The following is an 18,879-nucleotide window of genomic DNA, read 5'->3' as shown; positions in this document are numbered from 1 at the left end:
TTAGCTGGAACCATTGATCTTTCTCTCTGACCCCAGTCACTGCAGGTTTTATCCTGTTTCCTCCACGCTGGCTCCTGGCAGCCAGCCTTCGGCTTCCCCAAGATCTCAACAGTTGCTCCTGAGATCAGGCACCATTCTTGTAAACAATGCCTCTCATATCTTATAAAATCCAAATGCTTGTTTCTGAGAAAAATTTCTGCGTTATCATCCTGGAATGGAAGGGCTCAGCCCTTGGCACAGCAGGGGTGTCTCAGCTAATGACTTTGAGCACGGTACTGTGTAATTCTTAGGTCTGCTTAGGAGTGCAGAGTTTTATAAAAGCAAAGACTGAGTCTCCAGTAGCCACATGCTTTGTATTATAGGCATGCTTTGTGGAGAGCCAGGAGAAGAACGTGTCTCTGTTTATGTTACTCCCCTCATTCTGGAGATAAGATATTCTCCTTCTGCTTTTCTCCTGCTCTCTAGTCAGGCGGTCTGTGCAGGTGAACAGTGTGCAGCTAACTTGTGCTGGGTCTAATGAAGTGCATTTGGAGGCTGCACAGCACCCTTGCAGAGACCCGAGCATCCAGCTTGATTGTACTGCCTGGAAGCCCTGAGTGTATGTGACACATCTTAAGAGCAGAGCTGGGGGCATACTGAAAAACCAGGGATGGTGTTGGCTTCTGCATTCCACATTCTTTCTAACCTCAGCACAAACCCATATCACACTGATGTCTGAGATGTCCCCCGTGGAGGATCAGCAGCATCACTTCCTCATGTGATGGGTTCTGCTGGGACAGTGCTGTCATCACACAGTCGGAGAACTTGAGAGCAGAGAGGATGTAATTGTAGGAGTACGTTAGTTACTCCGGAGCCACTGTGACCGTAGTATCCCACTGAAACTACTTAAGGAATGAAAGGTTTACTTTGGCTCAGGGTTTCAAAGCATTTCTGTCCGCACAGGAAGGCATGCAGTGTGGGAGTCTGTGGCAGAGAGTGTTCATATCAAGGAGGGCCAGGAAGCAGAGAGAAAAGCTGGAACCAGAGAGAAAGGCTGGATGGAACCAGGACTGTGTAACTTTCAAATGCACACCCCTTGTTACCTACTCCTGCTAGCTCGTCTCCACCTCCTGACAGTTCCACACCATGCACATGGGAGTGCATGCACACACACACACACATGTGCACACACACGCGTGCACACGCACGCACATGCACACACACACACACGGGAACAAGTGTTTAAAACATGCAACTGTAAAGGACATTTCAGTTTCCAGCCACAGTAGAGCTGACAGTGCTGATGGAGTTCTTGATTGGTCTGGTTAATCTAGGTTTTAAATGTATTCTCTTTATAACTCAACTAAACATTTTCTAACACACACACACACACACACACACACACACACACACACACTTTTAGAATAGTTCTAAGTTCTGTCTCAGAAAATTTGAAGTAAGTATCTTCACTTGGCCAAGTAATTTGGTTAAGTAATTCATGGAAATAGTTTTTCTTTAAATTTATTCTTCTCTCATACAATACATTCTGACTACAGTTTGCTTCCCTCTACCCCTCCCAGCCCTCCCCACACCTCCCCTCTCCCCAGATTCCCCCACACCCCCATCTCCCTCCAGAAAAGAGCAGGTCTCCCAGGGACATCAACTGAACAGGGCACAACAAGACACAATAAGACTAGACAAACCCTCTCATCAAGGCTGGGTGAGGCAACTCAGTAGGAGGAAAAGGGTCCTAAGAGCAGGCAAAAGAGTCAGAGACACCCCATCTCCCAAACTAATTTTCAAAAAGGCTTTTTTGGTAACTACAGATCTATGCTGTTTTATCTCATTTAACTAGTATCATAAAAGTTTTAAACAGATATATTGTTCATAATCACTCATATATTCCCATGCTCTGCCAGGTAGAACTAGGGGTAAAATCGAAGTCCACGTCAGGATGGCACATGCCCTTTTAGAACTCTTCTTCTTGTGAAACTCCAGGGTCCATGGTCCTCATCCGGTACCACCCCTGCCTCTATCCTCACCCTCTTTCCAGTGGTCCCGAGTGCCCCTACCTCTGCCTCATAAGCTCACTCAATCTGGATTTCTGCTCTGCTGATGATTGTCAGACCCTTTCCAGGCAGTCTCATGTGTAATGTAACACACACACACACACACACACACACACACACACACACACACACACGTGTGCACGCACGCGACCCCTGTTGATCTTTTCTATTAAGTGAGCATGTGATTTGGAGGTGGGGACAAACCACTTCTGTTATATTCTCCTGTGTGACAGATTGGCTGAGTTTATTCCACCTTCCACCCCTAATGTTTATTAGTAACTCTGTCACAGGGCTTGTTACTAAATGCTTAATTTACCTGCTAAGTGTGGGTGGTAATATTCCTACTTCATGAGGTTCTGGTGACAGTGACAGATGATGATACATGTGAAGGATCCTCACTGATGAGTAGTGTGGCTCTTCCTCTTCCTCCTCAGTGGTCACTCTTGTTGGTAACAGTGGTAAAGTTTAGACCCCGGGGTTGAGGATTTAGCTCAGTGGTAGAGCGCTTGCCTAGCAAGTGCAAGGCCCTGGGTTTGATCCTCAGCTCCAAAAAAAAAAGTTTAGACCCCTTAGTGCATTGATTTTATAAACTCATTTGGCTAAAAAATGGGGACAATTTTCTTACTAAACAGTCCTCAGTTAATTTAGCAGAGAGTTGGAATTAATTTAGAGGGGTTTTTAATTTTGAAAAGTTAAAGCAAAGTTACTATTTTTTAAATGATCTATTAGTTTAAAAATATTTATTTTATTTTTAATTATGTGTATGTGTCTGTGTTGGTACGGGTGCATACAAACATCAAAAGAAGCCATCAGATCCCCTGGAGCTGGAGTCACAGATGGTTGTGAGCTGCCATGTGGGTGCTGGGAATCAAACCCAAGTCCCCTGACCTGCTGAGCCATCTCTCCAGCCCTGACTTCTTATTCTTACATACCTCATTTTAACTAATTTCTTCCCAGGATTTTCATCTTTGGGGCTAGAGCCTTTTCTCAGTAGCTTAGAGATAGGAACTATGGGAATAAAAAGAAAGAAGGACTTGTCAGTCCTGTATCCCTGGCCCTGGAGATATTTTCCCTGTTTCCATCTTCTGCTGACCTAACATAGCATGCTTACCCCAAGAAGTCCACCTTCATCCCCTGAACAAAATCCACACAGTATAACCCAGGAGCACGCCGTGTCTCTGTGCTTCTCTCTCTTGCTGATCCAACACCTTTTATTTTGCATCTTTTAAAAAGCTACAGAGTGTTGTGGAATTACTCTGTTAATTCCCGGCACCCAAGCTCAGGAATGGAATTCCTGGCAAATAGTTCTTGAGGGCTTAGGAGTTGACTCTGGCTGCAGAGTGGACGTGCTGCCATGCCAAACAGTCCCAGGTCTGCCCGAGGGGAACAGGAGCTTGATTGTCGCCCATTTCCTGATTCATCAGGCGCTTAAAGCTGGTGTCCTCATAGTGTTCCACCTTACACTAGCTTTTCTGTGTGGTTTTTCATTCCTGTTCACCTTCATTTTGTTGTTTATCTTCAGAAAAACACTTGAAACCAGATAAACAGCAGTGTTCTTGGTCTTAATTTTGTATGCATTTCCTTCTCAGCAGTTCCGTTTCTGTATACCATCTGAGAAACATCAAAAACGTAATAAATCCATACATTCTTTATGTCTGTGATGCTACTTATCCTGAATTTGAAATGGGGGAGATTCTGAAATAACGTCTTTAGAATTACTTTCTCAGTTTTATACTTCTTTAAAGTTCATAGCCAGGTGTGAGTTAGTGTGTGTGCGCGCGCGTGTGTGCGTGTTTATCAAGACTAACTTTTATAGTTTTTTTGCTTCTAAGAAAATGAGACGATTTGTAACATTCTGTGTTGGTTTATGTAGTTGATGCTGCGCTCTAGCTGGATCTTAAGTTCCATGAAGATAGGAGCTGTACTAGTGAATTTTCCATCTCTATGACAAAGTGCCTGAGATGATCAACTTAGAAGCGAGAAAGGTTGTCCTTTTGGGCTCCCAGTTTCACACTGTGGTTGTTGTCTCTGTTCTTTTGGACCTGTGGTGCTTGCACCAGTTGAGGTTTTTCACTGCTGTGACAGAAGCAGCTTAAGGCTGGGAGGCTTTGTTTTAGTTACAGTTGAAGGTGTGGTTGATCCTGGCGAGAAGGCATGGGAGTAGGCTTGTGAGGCAGCTGGTCACATGGCCTCTGCCACCAGGAAGCAGAGAAGAGACGAATGTCAGTGCTCAGTTCCTTTGCTCTGTTTTATTTAGCTAGGGACCATAGCCCAATGCGTAGTGCCACCTGGATTCAGGATGGGTCTTTCAACCTCAGTTTAAGCCTCTCTAGAAATGCCCTCACAGATACAAATGTGAGGCATGTCTCCTAGGTGATTCTAAATCAGCATCATCCACCAAGGTGATGTAGTTCATCATGCTGGGAGCACGTGGCCGGACATGACTATCCCCAAGATGACTGGAAGGACAGGGGAGAGCAGGTCTCACGATGTTTAAAAAACCCTCAAGGGCGTGACTCAAGTGGCCCAGTTTCCTGCTATCACATCCCTCCTAAGGTTCCTCCCATCTCCTAATAGCACCAAAGGCCAGTGGTGGTGCCTTCACATGCCTTTGTAGGGCGCACTTACCTAAACCACAGCAGGAACCATGTCTGTTTTCTCTCCTGCAGAATAAATATATAGAACTGCCCTGACATTCATGATAGTCATTAGTCATATTAGCAATTTATATTTACATTGAAGCTAATTTGGTAAAATCTAAAATCCAGTGCCTCACAAACTATGTTGAGTGGTGCTGATGTAATATTAGTTAAGAGCCTGCCATTGTAACTCACACCTGTAATCCCACCACTCAGGAATCGCTGAGTGTTCAAAGCCAGCCTAGTGAGTTCCAGGATAGTCAGAGCTGCAGAGTGAGACCCAATTTAAAAAACAGCCACAACAATCACAACCACAACCATTTCAACAAAATAGGACCAGAGTTCAGTTCGCAGAAACAACATCAGGTGGTTCACCACTGTCTGTAATTCCAGCTCCAGGGTATCCAGTGCCCTTCTGGTGCTTCTGAGGGCACTGAACCCAGGTGGTGCACATACATACATGTAGACAAACACTTATCCATGTAAAATAATAATAGATAATCTTTAAAAAACGAACAATACAACACACACATACAAAATACATCTATTAAAAAAGTTGTGTTGGGCAGTGTTTGTCTAGAGCTCAGATGGGCACTTTGGATGAGTGAGTTAGGGCTCTGATTGGCTGGTACTGATCAGTGCTGTGTGAATCTTGTGTGAGTACTGATTTACAAAGTTCATTTTGACTAACTTTTTTTTTTTTTGCTGTTGGCATTGCTCTAGCCAGTATCACAGCACTGGATTTGTTAATAATGAAAAGAAAATACCAGTTTTTAGCAGTACTTACAAGCATGACTTAGGGTAAGGTGCTGAATTTTAGCCCTTGTATAGGCAGGCTATTGACATTGTGGCCAAGTTATTTTTAACTTTTATAAGTAACTTTTTAAAAACCCCAGACTCTTCATTAAGATGGGAGTAAGAAGTTTTCATGACCCCTTTAAATTGGTAAGAATTAAATAAAACAACCCAATTTAAGTACTTGGCACACTAGCTGGCATACTCAAATTTATATATATATATATATATATATATATATATATATATATATATATATATATAGAGAGAGAGAGAGAGAGAGAGAGAGAGAGAGAGAGAGAGAGAGAAAGAGAGGGAGAGTTTTCATCTGTAGCTGGAGTTAAAGGTAGTTATGAGTCACCTCCTATGGGTGCTGGGCACCAAACTCTGGTCTTCTGCAAAAATAGCAATCACATTTAACTACTGAACCAGCTCATTAGCCCCCTTTTCTTTAGATAGTTTCATATATAAACATAAACATATGTATATACACGCATCCATGTATGTGTATATATGCACACATGCACACATACAGACAGACAGAATGTCTTGTATTATATGGGCTGTCTATTACTGTGTGGTGTCCCCTTCCTTTCCCTCAGAACCTCTTCCTCTCAATTAGTCCCCCCAGTGGCTGTACCATTAGAGAACATGACTCCCTTTCCTTCAGCAACCATTAGCAGCCATCAACTCCTCTGGAAGGGGTGGGGTCTCATGGGCACCTTCTGTATCCATGATGGGAAGTTGGAGGCCCCAACCTTGTGTAGGTGCTGTGGCTACCATGGGCTCTATCTGGACGGCAGCATTTCGTGACACACACTCCATCCTTCAGCTCTTCCCACTCTGTCTTACCTGTGCCTTGGAGCAGGGTGGGTGGGCTGTGATGTATCCCATTTGAGGCCCAGTGCACATCGGACACTCATTTCTTCACTTTGACCAAATATGAGTTTCAGTGTCAACCATCACCTGCCGAAAGGAGCCTATCTGCCCAAGGCCAAGAGTCACATTAGCCTGTGGCCATGCTCATAAATATTTAGAAGGCACTTTTGACAACATGTTCAATAAATATTTACTTAATGGCCTTAATTAATTTTTTGTTCAATTGTTATAACTGTATAAATAAGTAATTGCCCCCAGAAGATTTTCATATGACTTTGGTTGGCCATATGAATTTAAGGTGAGCTCACAGATATCTCTCTGCTTGTTTTGGGTTAACTCACAAAGAATGTGTTCCAAGTTTTATTCACTCACATGGGCTTTGCCTAACACAAGCAAGCAAACCAGCAACAAACCTGATCATCAGAATGTGGAAATTAGCAGTTTTCTACCCAAGGGTGAGTTTCAGGTTCCACTTACACTCCCACCCCTGGGGCACGTTTGAAGCTGTGACTTAATTTCGAGAACAGTAAGAGGACCGGAAGCTTCTTCATGAACAGCCATTCTGTTCAGCTGGGGCAGGGCCTCACTTGCATACTGTAGATCTTCTCTGGGACCGGCGAGCCCTGTCTATTGACATAATAGCAGGAGGTAGTTCAACATATACTAACCATCAGCTGACTGGCGAATGGAACGTCCTCGTGTTCTGTGTTCCTTCCCTGCCTGCTGTGGCACCTTTATTTTTAGTATAAACTTGGGCTCAAATTTCATACTCCACCTGAACTGCTCAGGTTCATAGTAGAGGTGACTTTTCTACTGAACTTTCTGTGAACTAATAGTTAATGTTTGGACTACCAAAATATGCTACAGAAAAGGGCAGACTAGGGCCATAAAAACGTAGAAACCTGGGAGCCAGAGGGAACTGAGAAACCCCTGGATTGTTATAATGAGTCTGGACAGCCTGGAATATCTTTTGAAGTGAAGAAGTGACCCAGAAAGCTGAATAAAGACACTAGGAAATTCAAAACAAAAGGGAAAAATGTAAAATATTAGACACTTAACCATAAAGCCTTTATTCTGCACAGTGGAAATGTGTAGAAAAAATTGCAGTGAGTAAGTAAAGAAATCACAGAAAACATTGCATTTTAGGTGGAAAAAGGGGAGGTTATTAATGATACATAGAAAAACCGAGAGATGAGAAACAGATAACCTTAAAACAAAGGACGAAAGTGTGGCTTTAGAATATGAATTAAATAACTATAGGAAAGCAGATGTTGAATTTTCTTTGCCTAACCAAAAAAAAAAAAAATCTTTCTATCACAGTTTTGGATGTTTCTCGTTGTGTCTGACAGAATTTCTTTTTAGTTTAGTTTAATGCAATTTTGATCTGACTGGTGTTTGGTCTCTGGTACTGGTTCACTTGTTCCCTCCAGCCTAACCACTGGCTTTCTGTAGGTGAAGTCAGTCTTCAGAGATTACGGTGGAGGTGGGCCAGGCTATTGCTTCCCTTCCTCATCTTCCAAGGCTGACTCAGCTCAAGACTCATGGTCTGTGAAAGGAGGCTCGTCAGACCCAGTGTCTGGGCCTTCCGAGCTTCAGGGTGCTGCCCTGCATTGTCTGCCTCTTATGGGTATGGCCAGTGGTCCTTGGATGTCTCTTTCACTGTGCATGCTAAAATTTTTATCTTGACTTCCTTTGGCTCCGTTGGTTTTGGAGGCTGTTTTGCTTCTAGATCCAATTCTTGCTTAGTTTTCCTTGAATTTTGTACTCTGCTTTCCTTGCGTTATCTATAGTCTTAAAGTATTTGTGTGCGCGTGTGTGCACGTGTGCATGCACAGGCGTGTATGCACACGCGCCCACAGAAGCCACCAAAGGGTAGCAGGTCTCCTGGAGCTGGAGTTATGGACAGTTGTGAGATTCCTGCCATGAGTGCAGAATTGGGTTATGTCAAAGAATGACAAGTGTGCTTAAAAATGTATTTTTATTATCTTTAAATATGTATGTGGGGCTATGTATATATGTATCTGTGGGGCTATGTATATAGTATATGTGGTTGCAGCTGCCCATAGAGGCCAGGGGTGTTGCAGAGCCACCCCATTCCCCCAGGCTGGAGTAATAGATGTGAACCACCTGACATTTGTGCTGGAACCAAACTCAGGTCGGTCGTCTGGAAGAGCAGGAAACTCGGTTACTGAGCCATCTCTCTGGCCTGCAGCAAATACTCATAACTGTTGAGCAACTTCCCTAGTCCTAAAACTCCTTTCTCTTACCTCCCCGCCACATTCCTTCATAAGAGAACATTTCAGAGGAGCCTGTTTGCAGTTCTTAGTTTTCAGCAGAATGTGGGAACTGCCTTGGATTTGATTTGCCTTCTCAATAGGAGGAGGAGGAAAACTTGTTCCTCCCCCTTTAACCTAGCCAAGGTTAAATAAGATGATTTTTTTCTTTTCTTCTCTTTGTTTAGTCTTTACCATATCAGTTTCTCTCTGTCTCCCTCCCCCACCTCCGCCCCCATCGTAACCACCAGTTCCCTAACCACTGAACTTTGGAGTCCTCACTGGGTTTCTTTTTTAAACTGTAGTGAGCATTGTTTTGTGTACTTTGTGTACTTGTGTGCATTTGTTTGCACGGAGAACATGTGTGCTGTGGTGTGTGTGTGTGTGTGTGATATCCTGACAACTTTTGGTTGCCCCTCAGGTCTCTCTTTACGCCATGGGGTTCAGGGAACACAAGATAAAGGAAAAACAACATTTTGAAAAAGAGTCTTTATGAATGCAGTACTGAGGCACAAAATAATCTGGAAAAGGAGCTGTCAACGCGATTTTAAAGTTTCACATTTTCTGGTACTCATGGATGTCCATGGACTTAGAACATTAGACTTGCTGAACTCAGCACTCCGTGATATCTACAGTTCTGCTCAGAGAGCAAGTGTTGCCCGGTGTAGCCATGATGCCTGCAGCCGCACCTATAAAGCCATGTGCTGTTGAGAAGGGGCAGAAGTAGCAGTTGCTACCTAGTCTCTCATCAGAACAGTCAGCGTTTGAGTAGGATGGCAGACAGGAAAAGAGGAAACTGAACCATGAAGGATTCTCTTCGAATGGTTTTGCTGGGAGTTGGATCTATGCTGTATTCTACCACTGAACTATACTCCCGACTGGACACAGCATCCTTTTATACAATATCTGCGAAGTGATTTTGGGTGATGTACACATCTGCATTAGGATACTATATAAAGCCTTATTAACATTTTTAAAAGATGGAATTTCATTGCTTTGGCAAAAAAAGTCTATGGTCTAGTAATTGAGTTTTAGATTGAAATAACCTTAGGGGAATACACTTAGGGTTTAGAAAAATGGGAAGACTTCAGAATACCAGCAGCTTAAAGGTGACAGGAGCCTCTCTGTAGGTTGTGATCATTTGAAAGAATATGTTGTGCAATCCAGGTGATATGGCCCAGTCTGAAATCCCAGCAGTTAGGGAATTTCTATAGCAGGGTCATCATGAGTTCAGGATTAGCCTGGGCTACAATACTGAGTTCCAGGCTAGGATGGGCTATAGAGGGAGTAAACTTTGCTTGCTTTGTGAAACATTGATCATCACAAGGAACTGAACTGAAATACAAATGAATTATCTGAAGAAATGTGTTCACAATGGCCTTTGAGCTAAGGTAGTGGTTCTCAGCCTATGAGTCGTGAACCCCTCAGATCACAGATATCCTGCATATCAGATGTTTGTTAAGATTCATGACAGTAGCAAAATTACAGTTATGAGGTAGCAACAAAATAATTTTATGATTGGGGGTCACCACAGCATGAGGAACTGTATTAAAGGGTCGCAGCATTAGGAAGGTTGAGAACCATTTACTAAGGTCACTTAGAGGAGACAGTTATGCAGGAAGAGGTAGATAAATAGTGTCTCTAATGGTCTATGACTTGCTCCATTAGAGTCCATTTAGCACACGAGGATGGGATATGAATACAGGCTGGTCAGCCTCATTGAAGAACTTCTTAGCGCATGCTTCCCTGCCTTCCCACCCTCCCTCTGTCTATCAGACCCTGATCATTCTTTATTTGTTTGCCTTTGTTGAACTGTGTCATTGCCAGGGAGGCACCTAACAATAAAAATGTGCCTTAGGAGATCCCTGGTGACATTGGTGTGCATTGTTCAATGATGTGATGGTCCATGGTTGGGGTATGTGCAGTAAACCGCAACAGCGAGCCAATGAGTACTATTGTCAAGGCTGGTCAGAGAGCAGAGACTGAAAATAGAGTGTTGGGGGGTGGGGTGGGCTGAGTGGGGTGATTTTTCTCCCTACTTCTCAGTCCTAAGTGCTAGTCCCCAAAATGTGTTTGGTTGGAAAATGAATTGGAGCAAAGTCTCCCCTTCATCTTCTTCTGGGAGAAGATGCCCACTGTGAATCTCCTGCCTCCTTGGGAATCCAAACAGAAGAACTGTTCATGACTGGGAGAGCTGATCTTCTTGGATGAGGCTCCCTTCTTAAAATTCTGCTCATCTCGTGGTGGTGCTTGCCCAGGTCTTTTGTTCAGGATTGGGTCTTGCCCATGCCCTGGTTCTCCTCACTGCCCTTTGAAAATTGGTATTCCATGCCCAGTGCAGAACTAAAGTATAGCTCCGTTCCTTCCTGAAACACTGGAAGTAGGTTTTTCACAGGAAAGAAATAATTGGGTTTCCAGCCAATGAATCAGAGCCCTTTATTTATGCATTTTCATTATTTCAGCTTCATTTATAAAGACACAGTATAAAGAAAGAAATGGGTGAGAATAGAACAACCTCCCATTGAAGAATTCTAAATATCTGGTGAAGACACTCCCTCATTGAGTAGTGGAATCTTCCTGCAAAGCAAGAGGGTGACTTTCTGTTGTTTTGATCCATAGAGTGACTCCTTTCCTAGAGCCATGCAGTGGGAAGGAGGGAAGCCACTTAATCATGGGAACCCAGATAACACCCCAGTCAGTGACTGATGCGACCATGAAAAGCCATGTTCAGGCTAGTGTAGGTAGTGTTGGTGTGATGAGGTGAGACTAACATTCCATATCTCCGTGTTTCTCCTGTGTGGAGCCCTATAGCTTGTCACAGTATAGTATCCCTCATCAGAGAATCAAGGTCATTGGTGAGGGTAGATATGTTACACCAACCCTCTCTATGTGTGTTCCCATTTGGATGGGCACCTTGCAGATGTAGTTCAGATGAAGTCAACTGGCTCAGCATGAACCCCAATCTAGAGACTGCTGTCCCTAAAAGAAGGGAAAAATTTGGACAAAGACAGTTTAGGAGAAGGCCGTGTGAAGATGAACAAAGGGATGTAGCTACCAGCCACAGTGTCCTTCAGTAGGGAAAGTCCTCAGACCTGTCAGAGGAAGCCCAGTCTACAGAATCGTCTGTTTCAGATTTCCAGAGGAGTCGGGGAGGGGGTTTATGTTGTCTTAAGGCAATTTGTAATAAACTGTGTCTGGCAGACCCAGGAGTCCAAAAGCAAAGGGAATAGGAGAGATACCTTTGTACAGGAGCTGGAGGAAATGTAAGGACGAAGCGTCACACAGTGCAGCAGAGATAATCCTGGAACAGACGGAGACATTGGGTCAGTAACAGAATGAGGTTTTGGCTTCAGTGAACAACTGACATTGGTTCACTGGTGTATTTTAAGCAGCATACTAGTGTAACATTAACAAGAAGGCCATGATGTATAACAGAACCCTGTGGACTAATACCTTTTATAACTCTCTGGTAAAGCAAAAAATTATTTTAAATATTTAAAGTTATTTTATAATAACAATTTATCTACAGCTCAAGCAAACTTTAATTTACGTTGGTTTTGCTTTGTTTTCCTTTATGCTGAGATCAATCATAGAGCCCTGTATGGGCTGTGCAAGCACTCAGCCACTGAGTTACATTCCCAACCCTTTACAAAATTTTTTATTTGTTTTTAAGACAATTTTGCTAACCCAGACTGTTCTTGAACTTACTCTATAGCCCAGGCAAACCTCAAACTCTCAGTTTCCCTGTAGGGACAGTCTAGGCTTCCTCTTTTAAGTTTCAAGTAAAACTATTGGGAGACAATGTCATAAAGTTTTAGTAGAAACTGGTGGGGTATAGTTAGCACATGCCTTGAATCCCAGTACTCTGGAGGTAGAGATAGGTTGATGTCTGTGATCTATAGAGTGAGTTCCAAGCTAGCAGGTATACTTTCTACTATGAATTTAGCTTGTTTGTTTAGTCTGGCTGTTAATCCCATTTATGTCTTCTTTGAGTGGATTTTCATTGACTGAAAATTGTAGTCTTGGGCTTCTTTGGTGTAAAGCAGCGTGCATTTGTTATTCTTATCTTTGCAATCACCAAAGGATGTTACTTTGCTTAGAAAACAAGGAAAGTTGTAATAACTGTGACTTGAGAAAAGGGTTTCATGGAAGATTGAGGTGAGTGTTTAAATCTGACCTCTGACAGCTATTGTGATGGTTTCCAGTACTCCTCAGTAGAAGGAAATGGTATAATTCACTGCTTCTGCAAGTCCCTAAAGTGATAAAGATTGTGAAAATTAAAACCCCTGTTTCTTAGTAAGCATTGACTTCTCTCTTAACTTCTCTGGGTGCTACTTAGGCATTAAATTAGGCATATCTTTAAATGCCTAATGGAAAGAGACAAAAAAAAAAAAACAAAACAAAACAAAACAAAACAAAAAAACAGAAAAAATGACAACGCACTGTTTCCTTTGGGAGGAGTGTTCTGTGATGGCTGTGTTTGGACATCTGAAGCTGCTCTCATGTGGAATACCACCTGACCACAGTGACAAGTGAAACTACAGTGGCCCAGTGGGACGAGTTTCTATATTTGAAATTCAGTTTAGCAAATTGACATTTTTCTATTCCCTTTTCTAATGTTCTCTGATTCTGACAGATCGCTCTTTTAAAACAGAACACAAACCATGCATTTATTAGGCTCCTAGGAAGAAGCAAACACAGGAGAGGGGAATACCCAGGCTACCACTTTTCATTAAAACCAGCTGCTGTGGTTTTGAAATGCAAACCAGATCAAAATCAGCACAAGGCCTGGGGGTTTAATTTATATTCTGAATGAAGCAGGCTGCTGTGAAAGACCAGTTCTTCCTTTCTCTCAACTCTCTCTCTTTTAAAGAAAACTTTTGAATAAGCTTGTGTCTGCCTCATTTGATGTTTATACCAGCCACATGAACTAGGAAAAGAAGAATGGCCTCTGTTTGTGACAGAGCTGAGACAGGGTTAATTGACTTGCCTGAGCCAAACAGTAGGGGAGAGTGTGTTAGGATTCCAGTCTTCAATGGCAAATGCCTGGATCCTAACCCCTGGGCTCTAGATCTGAAGTGCTCTTCCCAATCTGGAATGCAACAGCCAGGTGTTCTAGTTGTAGCCTGAGAACTCCTGAGAGCAAATTGGGAGATGCTGAGCACTTTTGCAAATCACCTATAGTTTGGGTGGGGATATTCCTACCAGGAAAATCAGTAAGCTCCTCCCATTAGCTTACAACTGTACTGAGTATATCCAAGTCAAAAAGTAAAAGGGAAGACAAACAATACAAAGAGAAACAGCCGCGTAATAGAACTTTATAAGGGCCACACTCACCTAGTGTAGATGTGACTATTGTGTCTGTGTGTGTACATGTGTGTTCAAGTACATTCGTGTGTACACATGGGCATTGATATTTGTTTAGGTGGAGGCCAGAGGTCAACGTCAAATGTCGTTTCCCAAGTACTGACTGTCTAGTTTGTCTTTCTGAGACAGAGTCAAGCCAGAGGTATCTAGTTATTTTACCTCCCTAGCACTGGGATTACAGACATGTGCCCCCATCCTGATGTGTCCCATGGATTTACCCAGGTCCCATGCTTGCTGTGCAAAAACTATCAGCATAAGCTCCCTCTGTGCTCGCCGGAGGGGAGCAGCATCCCCTCCACTCCTTAGTTCTTGGATGAACTCTTTGCCTAGGCCTTGGAACCACATTAATACACACGCTGAAGAGTAAGAGAAAAACAAGTTTTCATTAGCCTTAAGGTACCCAAGGGTCTCATGAGAGAGTGACATCAGAATAAATGACCCAAGTGAGATGCTTTCTTACTCTTTAGACAGAAGACCTGTAACCATTGGCAAGAATGTCTGCGCCCTGGCAGCAAATTCTGGTGGTGTTACTGAGAGATACATGTAAAAGGGGTAGCAGCCGCTAGTGGCAGGTAACTGGTCTTTCCCGGTGCTCATTTAGATTCAGCGGAATGCCGATTGTCAGCCTCTGGTGGTCAAGGCTACCCCTCCATCTTCATTTGTTAAGGATACCCTTCCCAGAAGGGAGGGCCACTGTGTTTTGCTGCAGGTAGGAAAATGCAGATCACATGGTCCTCTGTGTAGCTCACTTCCTCAGAGGAATTCAGCTTGAGAATCAGTGTGTCCATTTGGTGTGCTTTGGATTGACACATGTCTAACTCTCTCAGCTCCTTTATCCAGACACTTGTCTTCAAGCAGTAGCCAGTGGGAAAACACTATCAGGGAGCTGGAATTCACTGTAGTGTTTGGGGGATCTATAAATTCTAACCTTTGTTTAAGGGCAAAGTCAAGTACTGGCCCTTCCTAAAAGTGTGTGGCTGTTCCTCCCACCAAACTCCACTGGGTTTCAAGTGGAGCCTGTTGACTGGGACTTAATTACTTATGTCATTCAGTAGAAATTAATGTCGTCTAAGACCATATGCTCTTTGGAAAGAGGGACTCAGGCTTCTGTCTTCCTCCTTGGTTTGAACAACTGTTTAATGGACACCTATTGAATGCCTGGTGCCCTCTGAGTGTTTGGACAACAGCAGCCTCAAATAAGAGTCCCTGCCCTTTGAGAAGCAATAGTCTGCTGAAGTCAGGAATGAACTAATAGATGAGAAGCTACAGCTGTTGTCCGAACTTTGAAGGTTTGTTTGCAGTGTGGGGAGTATCTGCTAGTGGGTTCTGTTTATTCAGGGGAGTCAATAAGAGTGCCCCAAGGATGTTGTGATTGACTGAACTGAGATGAAAGAATGAGGAAGAATTAACTGGAAATTTCCACGGCTTGAGGAGGACTTCTTTAATATTGTTTTGATTGCAATTGTTCCGTTTCCGTATATTCCCATGCTAACCCTGGATTGTCCGGCACAATAGCAACTGCATTTTATAATCCTGTATCTACTCAGTAAGGGTCTGCTTTTATCACCAGACTTGTGGTTGTGTGGCTGAGGTCACATCTAATTTGTTCACCACAGGAGTCCCAGTATCTGTCTTAGTACCTGTCACTAACTCAGCACTCAGTGACTGCCTGCATCTCCTACCTGGGCCCTTGTCTCATAGTAAAGCTGGGGATATGTGTACCCTCCTTGAAGGTTGACTGGTAACAGAAAAATCAATGAAAAGACACAGTAGAAAAACATAATGGGATTCAGGGTGGGTTAGTGACAGAGAAGTCAGGAAGGACTGTGGATCCAGGAGGGAGTAGATACTAGTTAGCACAGCAACATTTTCATCTTTCTAGAAAAGTAAGAAATGGCCATCTACTGATAATGAGGGAAGTTTACTTGTTTGCACTCATTGGTCTTGTATGAAGCAATTAAAAATTGTATTATTATTAATTATTAATTATTGTGTGCATGTGCGGTGTGTGTGTTCGCAAATGCCTGTGTGCATGTAACAGCATTGTGTAGAGGCCAGAGGTCAACTTTCTGTAGTCAGCTCTCTCCTTCCACCATGGGTTCCAGAACTCCAGTCCTCAGATGTGTGTGTGACAGTGCTTTTACCTGCTGAGCCTTCTCTCCCAGTCATTTGAAGGAAATGTGTTCCATTTATAAAATGCACTTAAAATGGTGTCTGAAGTTTAATGTTAGGTATTGAGTTTGGCAATCATTTTCTCATGAGAAGTAAAAGGAGTGTGTAAGGAAATACTGTCTTAAGGACGGTGAGTCAAAGTGTGTAAGAATAACAAATGAAGTGTTGTTAAATGTGCAATGAAGGAAGGGGAGCAAAAAGGAAAGAAAGCTAAACGTGTGCTCAAAGGTAGCCAGGTGGCTGGCAAGGCCACTGCATGGTTGTGTGGAGTTGAATCTGAAATCATTCTGTGCTCGGGATTGAACCCAGGGCCTCACACAAGCCCTTCATGCTTAGCTTTAAAGGGTCTGGTTTTCCTCTGGATGCTTGTCTGTGTTCTACACATTTTCCATTGAATTGAGTTTACGTGACTTTTATAATGAAGTAATGGAATGACATCTTACAAAGTTGACAGGTGGTATGGGCTGTTCACGTATGACTAAGGATGCCCTTGTAGGATTTCCTCTTAACTCTCTAAATTACCTTACAGTTTTTATAATGGTCTTAAAAACCAGCTGGGTCCTCATTTACATGTCCATGTATTCCTCTGAGCCTGAATGCTTGAAGGTGGAGACTTCCTGTTTGCCTTTCTATTATCACCTTGGCAGTAAAACTGAGATGCCCTGACTTGCTTATTACTGTTGACCTATGTGCCTTTCTATTTTTAGAGCAGAGGCGTGAGAGCCGGCATGAATGGTCATATGTCTAACCCTCCCAGTGGTTATGGAGTCTACCCTTCTCAGATGAAGTAAGTTGAGGGGTTCTTGTATAATTCGGGCAGGGGTTTGATGTGGTGTTTGTTTATTTTAGTGAGATATTCTTACTTGGAAACACAGACTAACCTGGAACTTTCTATGCAGTCTGGCCTAGCCTTGATCTTCCAACCTTGGCCTCCCAAGGGATAGTGTTTTAGTCATGTGTCACCCTGCCTAGTTACTTTTAAACATATTTTAAATGAAAATATTATTTATATTTCTTTATGCACTCCATTCCTAATTCATTCAGAAGTAGTCTCCTTTTTTTAAATTACTAATCCATGGTATTATTAAACGCTATTATTTTTTTAGAAGGCTAAGTAAATACCAGCCCCAGGGATGCTGTCATGTAGTTGAAAGATTCTCCAGTGGCATGCACAATGAGGCTTTCTCACATCTGCCATCATGGCATTTATCCGAAACTCCACATTTTTTTAGGACAGGTCCCATTTACTGTATGTAGGGAAACACATTTAATTATTAGATAGGATGTAAAAGAGTTCTATCTACATTGCCTCTCCACTATTCCTCTGTCCTCTGGTTGAATAGCAAAGGTTTGTATTCTTACAAGGTATTTGCCAGCCTTGGCGGGTTCATTGAGAGTGGGCTGAGACAGGCACCATGGTCCGTCCCCACTGGCATTACCTGATTTATAGTTCTGTTTATTCATGACTTGCCTGAGCAGGAACTTGCTCCTATTGGCTAGCTCAGTTAGTGTGAACTCAGCATGTTTTTAAGAAAACAGTTGGTGCTTATGGTACATCGACATTTTAAACTCTTGGGTCTGAATTTTTATTACCTACTATGGACTTTAACCCAAGACAATGAACGTTCTTTATTTATTATTATTACAGTGGCTACGGATCTTCACCACCCTTTTCCCAGATGGATAGAGAACATAGTTCAAAACCAAGTGCAAAGGCCCTTTATGGTATGTGTATCTACTTGATAGGCTGCTTCTGTGTCTAACTGCTTCCAGTATGTGTTTTCAAGGTCATTGCTCAAGCTCATAATCTGCTGTAGTGTTTGAAATGACAGCTAGCTAGATAATGGCTACTTTAGAATCTTTACAAAACCAAAGCTATGAACTCTCTTTTCTTTCATATGACCTGAAACTATGGGTGTGATGTAGTGAATGATTTAAGAAGTCTAGTGTTTGGTGCTGAGACCTCAGGTGGGGGTCTCCAGTGTGTTATTTGTAATATGTGTGCTGACCATTTGTAGCCATGTGTCACTGTGTCCAGCTTATGCAGTGCTCAGGGATGATCGTGGCCCATGGATGATGCCCTTTTCCCCTTATAGCTATTGAATATTTGGGGTAGTGTGTCAATATGACTAATTATCTTGAGAGAATTTCTTCCTGGAATACGCACTAATTAGACATTCTTGCTAATCATTCCAGGACTTCTAGTAACCTCTCTAATTGTCTTACATATGCATAATTTTAGTTTTGAGGCAAAGTTTCGTGTATCCCAGGTGACTTTGACCTCACTATGTGGCAAAGCATGACCTTGAACTATTGATCCTCCTGCTTCTACCTCCTGAGTGCTATCATATGCAGTCATAAGTTATCATGTCCAGTTTATGCAGTGCTCACTCAGGATGGAGGCCAGGGCTTTGTGCAAGCTAGGCAAGCACTCCACAAGTTGAGCTACATCGCCAGCCCTCTCTGCTATTTTTTAATAGCTAAAATACACTACAGGTTACTAAAAAGACATTGAGGGCTCTTGAGGCATATCACATAAGCACAGGAAGGTTATATTATATAGAGAGAATTTGTATGGCCAAGATAGAAATGTGATTAACAGCAAAAACAGTGGCAAGCATTCCCATGTAAACTACAGTTCTTCCACTTAGCAGCTGAATGACCTTGAGCAAATGATGATACGTGCTTGTACCTCTTTTGGCCCAT

General features: G+C 42.8%; 1 protein-coding gene across 4 annotated transcripts in view; it reads left to right on the top strand.

Annotated features, from left to right (window-relative positions):
• Positions 1-18,879, top strand: part of Eps8 (epidermal growth factor receptor pathway substrate 8) — a 172,736-nt gene that overhangs the window by 87,946 nt on the left and 65,911 nt on the right. For all 4 annotated transcript variants that reach the window (XM_036180598.1, XM_036180596.1, XM_036180597.1 and 1 more), the window contains 2 exons: positions 16,881-16,960; positions 17,822-17,898. In XM_036180598.1, coding sequence (XP_036036491.1) covers positions 16,902-16,960; positions 17,822-17,898 — 136 coding nt within the window. In that variant the 5' untranslated portion in view covers positions 16,881-16,901. The remainder of the gene's footprint in view (positions 1-16,880; positions 16,961-17,821; positions 17,899-18,879) is intronic.

Source organism: Onychomys torridus, chromosome 3 (genome assembly GCF_903995425.1).
Source record: "Onychomys torridus chromosome 3, mOncTor1.1, whole genome shotgun sequence".
Lineage (NCBI taxonomy): Eukaryota > Metazoa > Chordata > Mammalia > Rodentia > Cricetidae > Onychomys > Onychomys torridus.
The sequence above is the reverse complement of the archived record's forward strand: the minus strand, read 5'-3'. Positions and strand labels throughout refer to the sequence as shown.